The sequence below is a fragment of the Salvelinus fontinalis genome, chromosome 10, assembly GCF_029448725.1.
Source record: "Salvelinus fontinalis isolate EN_2023a chromosome 10, ASM2944872v1, whole genome shotgun sequence".
NCBI lineage: Eukaryota > Metazoa > Chordata > Actinopteri > Salmoniformes > Salmonidae > Salvelinus > Salvelinus fontinalis.
This window is the reverse complement of record NC_074674.1, coordinates 42,270,396-42,277,938: the sequence shown is the minus strand read 5'-3', so window position 1 is coordinate 42,277,938 and position 7,543 is coordinate 42,270,396. Positions and strand designations below refer to the sequence as shown.

The following is a 7,543-nucleotide window of genomic DNA, read 5'->3' as shown; positions in this document are numbered from 1 at the left end:
GATGACCAGTTTTTTCAAACCAGGAAATAGCTGATGACATCAGCAGAATGTCAGAGTGACTTACAACACTACAGTAGTCTTAACTGACCATTCCTAGAGTTTATCCCAGATGGCACCGTCCCCTTTAGACCAGAGCCCTATGGCACCCTATTCCCTATATAGTGCACTACTTTAGACCAGAGCCCTATGGAACCCTATTCCCTATATAGTGCACTACTATAGACCAGAGTCCTATGGAACCCGATTCCCTATATAGTGCACTACTTTAGACCAGAGCCCTATGGAACTCTATTCCCTATATAGTGCACTACTATAGACCAGAGTCCTATGGAACCCGATTCCCTATATAGTGCACTACTTTAGACCAGAGCCCTATGGAACTCTATTCCCTATATAGTGCACTACTATAGACCAGAGTCCTATGGAACCCGATTCCCTATATAGTGCACTCCTTTTGACCAGGGTCCATAGTAACATTTGGGACACAGTCCTTCACTGCTCAGCATGTCATTGTAAAATAATGTCTCCTAACAGTAGCTACTTCTGTAGATGACTCATTAAAAGATAGTAAAGGTTGACAGTCAGTGTGTGTGTGTGAGTGTGAGAGTGAGAGTGAGAGTGAGAGTGAGAGTGAGAGTGTGTAAGTGAGAGTGTGTGAGTGAGAGTGTGTGAGTGAGAGTGTGTGAGTGTGTGAGTGTGTGAGTGTGTGAGTGTGTGAGTGTGTGAGTGTGTGAGTGTGTGAGTGTGTGAGTGTGTGTGTGTGTGTGTGTGTGTGAGTGTGTGAGTGTGTGAGTGTGTGAGTGAGTGAGTGTGAGTGTGTGTGAGTGTGAGTGTGTGAGTGTGTGAGTGTGTTAACTTACCCATTAACTTCTTTGGAATCCGACCCTGGATTGAAATGAACAGATGACATGATGGTTCTAGAATTGGCCTCTTATTTTCTCTTTCCTGTTCCTGTTATAGAGAAAGTATATCAACACATGCAGGGGCGGACTGGGAACAGAATTCGGCCTAGACATTTCTAACACACCGGCCCACTTTTTTCTTGAGGCCTCCATTATTACCTAAGTAATGATCATTTGTAGCAACAAAAACAACTAGTTAGACAGGCCCACTGGGCTAAAAATGGACCAGCCCATCAGTCATTTGCCCAAAATGTCAGAAGACCAGTCCGCCCCTGAAAACACAGAGATTTAAGTTTTCCCAGATGGCTTTGGTGACATGTTTCTGTCAAACACTTTTGAGTATCAAATGGCACCCTATTCCCTACACAGGACACAACTTTCGAAAAGTGCCCATAGAGCTCTGGTCAAACGTAGTGCACTATGTAGGGAATAGTGTGACATTTAGCCCATTTCTGCTGGTTACAATGTTTGGACAAGGAATAATACTACACAAGAGCACAGGCACTGCTTTCCCGATGTAACATAGGTGTACGGGTGTTTTAACATCTTTCCTACAACCGCCCGAAGGTGTAACATGCGTTTCCCGAAACACCACGGTGAGTGAACCGTCGCTGAGGCATGCGTCGATACTGATAGGATCGGAAAAAGGTAGAGCTGCTCTCTGGTTCAGCTTTCTCCATTCAACTCTTACTTTTAACGTTACAATTATTCCACAATACTGACAACGGATCAACTTCTAGCAAGAGATTACCACCTATGGATGCAAATATTGATCTACGGCTTAATTCTTACCCTATAATAAATGTACTAAATCAAGTCTAGTCACATCATTGCGCACATGTTGACTGTGGCCTATAATTAACAAAATACAGCTGAATTTAATTAACATGAAATTGCCTTCTATATTTTTGAATTACACAGTATCGGCTATTTATCTTGTAATGCAGTCCTCTCGGTTTTCATTTGAAGTATTTTTTTTTAATCGTTCGCTTGTTTGTAACAATTGTAAAGACGTAGTAACTATTTGTAGTCAACTTCACAACTAAGTTATCAGAGGTCACAGAAAGACAGATAAACATATTGATTCTATGTTTAGCCTAGATCTTCTGTGTATAATTTGACGCGGTATAAGGGGAAACAAACGTATCTTACGACGCACCGTTCTCCGTGTGGTCTGAAGCAGTCGGTAAAATAACGAGCGTTGTCAAGTACAACTTCAGTAAAGACGTTTTTTGGGGAAACAGCTCGGGAGATTTAAAGGACGCTCCGGCGACGGTTCCGTGGATGAACAGCGCCGTATTACGATGCTTCTGGGAAACCCTCCACTGTAACCGACACCCGCACACGGTCCGGCGGAAAACACCGCACACAATGAACAGGAGCTCTGCAGAACGTGTCGCCCGACCGAAACAAACATTCCAAAAACAAAGTCTGCACTTGAGCATATTCACTTGTTGCTGTATTTTCGTAAGAATGGATTAAAGGTTAACCACACATGATCTGGTAAGTTGTGGCTACAATGATACAAACCTAAACGACTCTCTTTTAGCAGCATAGAAGAGTACTGTGGCGCTCCTCTCTTCCCTTGTTTTCCGTTCGTTTTATTTTCGTAATCAAAACGAATCACTTTATCGCGATCCCATAGTGAACCGGGTTGTCTGCATCGGCATGTGTGATAGTCAATTCCGATTAGGAAGTATACGAGTCTTGTGACTAGTTCAATAAGACGGTTCAAGAGAGTCTTGTGACTAGTTCGAGAAGACGGTTCAAAGGTTCACGGAGATATTTTTTCCTTCCATCCCTCCTATTCCTCCACCAATCTGCAAACGTAGCGGTTTTCAACTTCCTGACAGGCAGATCGCTCAAGAGTGACTTCGAAATTGGACGTCTAACCATATTCTGAGGACGTCGAGAAATGCCTTCAAAAACCAGACACTAGGGCAAAAATCGGCGCTATTATCGTCAAGAAAGCTTGCGTTTTGCAATGGTGTGGCGGATGGGTGTAATCCCATTACTCTGGATCAGAAGGTCACTTGTTCAATCCCAGTGCTGGACACCAATTTTGTATGTTTTAACCCAAACCCTTACCTTAACCATTCGGACTGAATGCCTAAACTTAATGTTTTATAGTTTTTGCCGATTGCTTAAGTGAATACTTAGACAAAATCATCAAAACCTTAACTTTTGTAACCATGCCTTTAAACAAAGACACCAACAGCACAAACACATTTTCTGCTTTGCACTTTGTTTGCAATTCTGTAACACACAACACACTGTTTCTTACATCAGACACTTCGTTCAAGAATGAAATCTCTTGCCGTCACTTCTATTCAAAAAGCAAAACATACCTGAAATTGGCAACACACACACACACATGAAAACACTTATACAGTAATTGAACACCAATTAGTCAGAGCCTCAGCACTACAAATAGACCTCAGGTAAGATCACCTCTTTGGTGAGAACTTTGCAAACATGGAGGCGGTGAGAGGAAGAGAGGAGGAGAACTACAAGAACAACAAGAACAAAAAAAGGGGACATATTTCTGATGCCATTAGGGCCACTTTGGTGGACCGTGTCATAAATCATGGCCTGATGATGAGGGAGGCAGAGAGTCCAGTCCAACCTGAGTCGCTACACAACTGTGGGGGCACCTGCCTTGCCTGTAGCTTGTAGTTTTGACTGAATGTGTCTGACCCAACCCAGCCCCCAGCCCTTGTGTGTAAATGTAGACATTGTAGTCCTGTGTTTGGAGTTACACCGTATTCATGGTACAGTGTGCATGTATGTTCTGTTACAGACAGTCCTGGACTTTGATGCAACTGCACAGCCTCATGAGTTCATTTTCATTGATGACTCTGGATTCAATCTAAAAACCAGGCATAGAGGGAAGAAAATGTTATAGGACAAAGAGCCGTTGTGAATGTCCCTGAGTAGCGCCGGCGGGGGGAATATCCCCTTATATGCCGCCATTAGTCTGCAAGGAGTTCTCCATCACCACGCCACCCTGGGTCCATACAGTACTGCAACACATAGTTATATTTCTGGAAGCACTACATAATGTAGTTCTACAGGACGGATCAAAGCAGCCCGGGTTTGTTGTCATCTGGGATAATGGTAGTTTCCACCGGGCTGTGACGTTATGTGTATATGACCGCCAATCACATGCCCGTCTGTCTCTTCTGCAAACAATGGAAGAGGCATGCGGAGACGTTGAGGTGGGGATCAGTCCAGGGTTGGATACGGCACGCAAGGTGACATTTTCCCCGTTGCCTAGCCAGGGATGACATGGCTTGTGATGTGGCCAGACCCTAACAGAAGGCGGGATCCATAAACCATCCACTCCCTCCCTTACAATATTTTTGTTTTGTTTACCATTGCACTGTAATTACTTATTCTGTGAGTTTACAGTAACGTATTGAGTACTGTAATTACTTTGTTTTTGTTGTAAAAACTTAAGCTGTATATTTTTTTTCTGAAGCCTTTCTACTTTTGTGTTTATTAATTTTATCTTATTTTAACTAGGCAAATCAGTTAAGAACAAATTCTTATTTTCAATGACGGCGTACCGGGGAACAGTGGGTTAACTGCCTTGTTCAGGGGCAGAACGACAGATTTTTACCTTATCAGCTCAGGGATTCGATCTTGCAACCTTCCGGTTACTAGTCCAATGCTCTAACCCCTAGGAAACCTGCCGCCCCGGTGTGAGTAGATGTACGGGAGAAATCTTTCACAGAAGCTTGTATAACACAATTAAAAAGGTATACAATGTACTAAAGACGTCAGTATTCTGTATAAAGTACGTCCGTGTGTTACTGCTTTGAAAGAGGAATTCAGATGGGACATTTTTGAAAAAGGATTGTTAAGTTTTGAGTTTCATTTTGACAGAAGTGAGACGTTTATCCCCGAGTGTTGTCTTGTGTGTTACGTTGACACAACGAGCCAAATTCCACAACAAGAAGTGTAAACGATCGCAAAAAACTGTAACCCTAACTATTTACTTCAAAATTTGACGTTTGGAGAAACGTGGATTAAAAATTGAATTCTACAGTGCTTTTGAGTGAACCGAGTTCAGTCTGCAATGCTCCTCTCTCCTGCTGTAGTCCCCCCCTCCTTGCCATAATAAGTTAGGGTGCTGAGGCACACCCTGAGAAGTAGTGCACTGGGCCATTTAATAGTCCTGTATTATCAGAAAGGTATTCTAGTGGCTATGCCCCTCACTGCACTGTCTGCTGGTCAGTCAATCAATGACCTTGTTTTATTCCACTTCATGTACAAACTTATATTCACTTTAATACAATGAATATGCCAATAATTTTGTGCACCAATCTTTCACAAAAATGTCCTGTTGCAAAAGGTAAAGCTTCTGAGAAACATCTGGAATCAACGGGAATTAATTGCACTGCCACCAGCTCTTCATGAGGAACAAATTAGACTTTAAGTGAATCCTAAAACGTACCCGATGACCGTTATCTAAAAATAATACATGCTATTTCAGATGTAGGAATCAGACGATGTACAATGTTGCAGATGTTTTTCCCCCCAGGACCAGCAAGAAGAGCGGGGTAGGCGAAGAATGGAGCATCAAACACCGGAAGGGTTCCAAATGGCACCCTGTTCCCTGTGTAGTGCACTATGGGCCTTGGTCAAATGTAGTGCACTGCATTGGGAATAGGCTGCCATTTGGGACAACGGTCACACATCTATCCACTGGGGTTGGATCATAGGTACAGATCCAGGATCAGCTTATCCATACTAATTCCCTACCTTGACCACCAGGGGGGGAACAAGACAAACTGATCTGGGATTTGGGATTTCAGGGAACGATGCTGAGCCGGGTTGACTGGATCACGCTGATAAAACAGGCATGATATCGGACACACACTGCACCCAGACCTTCCTCGACTCACAACGGACGAAACACGGGCGAAATTAAGGTAGGCTGCTATATCCATCTCTGTTGTTTAAAAATAAGCTTTATGTTATATACAAATATTTGTTTATTTTGGTATTCCATTCAATGTAATGCAGCCTAATATTGAGAGGGACTCCACTCTTTCTGTGGCTATCGTCAACTGTTACAAAATGTATGTATTTCACCTTTTATTTAAAACGAGTGTCAGGCTGTGTCAACTGTCAGTCCAAGTGTCAGGTTGAGTGTCGACTTTTCAGGCTTTTGACACATCAGCTTGGTCCACTTTCCCAACGTGTTAGAGGGTATGAAATCCGGGTTAGACGTGTTAGAGGGTATGAAATCCTCCTCTCCTTCTCTGCTACTGAAAATGTAAAAATCAGAACAAGAATAACTTTTACCGATCAAGAATGACACCCGTTTTGAGTTACCGAACCAACTACTTTTCTTCCAGACTTTTTGAAAACGGCCATTTTGACCACTTTCCCAATAAGACAAACACTGAAGAGTGTGAAACTCTTCCACAACTTTTCCCTTCTTCTGCCATTCAAATCTAAAATCAGAACCCTTCTTCTGCCATTCAAATCTAAAATCAGAACCCTTCTTCTGCCATTCAAATCTAAAATCAGAACCCTTCTTCTGCCATTCAAATCTAAAATCAGAACCCTTCTTCTGCCATTCAAATCTAAAATCAGAACCCTTCTTCTGCCATTCAAATCTAAAATCAGAACCCTTCTTCTGCCATTCAAATCTAAAATCAGAACCCTTCTTCTGCCATTCAAATCTAAAATCAGAACCCTTCTTCTGCCATTCAAATCTAAAATCAGAACCCTTCTTCTGCCATTCAAATCTAAAATCAGAACCCTTCTTCTGCCATTCAAATCTAAAATCAGAACCCTTCTTCTGCCATTCAAATCTAAAATCAGAACCCTTCTTCTGCCATTCAAATCTAAAATCAGAACCCTTCTTCTGCCATTCAAATCTAAAATCAGAACCCTTCTTCTGCCATTCAAATCTAAAATCAGAACCCTTCTTCTGCCATTCAAATCTAAAATCAGAACCCTTCTTCTGCCATTCAAATCTAAAATCAGAACCCTTCTTCTGCCATTCAAATCTAAAATCAGAACCCTTCTTCTGCCATTCAAATCTAAAATCAGAACCCTTCTTCTGCCATTCAAATCTAAAATCAGAACCCTTCTTCTGCCATTCAAATCTAAAATCAGAACCCTTCTTCTGCCATTCAAATCTAAAATCAGAACCCTTCTTCTGCCATTCAAATCTAAAATCAGAACCCTTCTTCTGCCATTCAAATCTAAAATCAGAACCCTTCTTCTGCCATTCAAATCTAAAATCAGAACCCTTCTTCTGCCATTCAAATCTAAAATCAGAACCCTTCTTCTGCCATTCAAATCTAAAATCAGAACCCTTCTTCTGCCATTCAAATCTAAAATCAGAACCCTTCTGCCATTCAAATCTAAAATCAGAACCCTTCTTCTGCCATTCAAATCTAAAATCAGAACCCTTCTTCCACGACCACAAGAGCAACATTTAAGAGCCCCTCAACTTGACTTTACGTAAAGTTACAATCTACTGGTTGTTTTTCCGTCTTTTGTCCAGGTCTTTGTAAATATATTGAAAGTTAAACTCTTTCCAGTTTGATGGTGTAGTTGACACATGAAGCTCACAGCAGGGGAATGGTAGTTCAGACGTTTATCATACCAACTAAAAA

At 41.9% G+C, this 7,543-nt stretch overlaps 1 protein-coding gene across 3 annotated transcripts in view; it reads right to left on the bottom strand.

Annotated features, from left to right (window-relative positions):
* Positions 1–6,102, bottom strand: part of tpte (transmembrane phosphatase with tensin homology) — a 39,939-nt gene extending 33,837 nt beyond the window's left edge. Inside the window, exons 1-2 of one of the 3 annotated variants that reach the window (XM_055936835.1) lie at positions 6,003–6,102; positions 861–951 (exon numbers count right to left, since the gene is read on the bottom strand). In XM_055936835.1, coding sequence (XP_055792810.1) covers positions 861–910 — 50 coding nt within the window. In that variant the 5' untranslated portion in view covers positions 911–951; positions 6,003–6,102. Of the gene's footprint in view, positions 1–860; positions 952–2,432; positions 5,959–6,002 lie in introns of those variants that run through there. The other 2 variants (XM_055936836.1, XM_055936834.1) reach the window with 2 other exon arrangements.
* Positions 6,103–7,543: the final 1,441 nt, after the last annotated feature.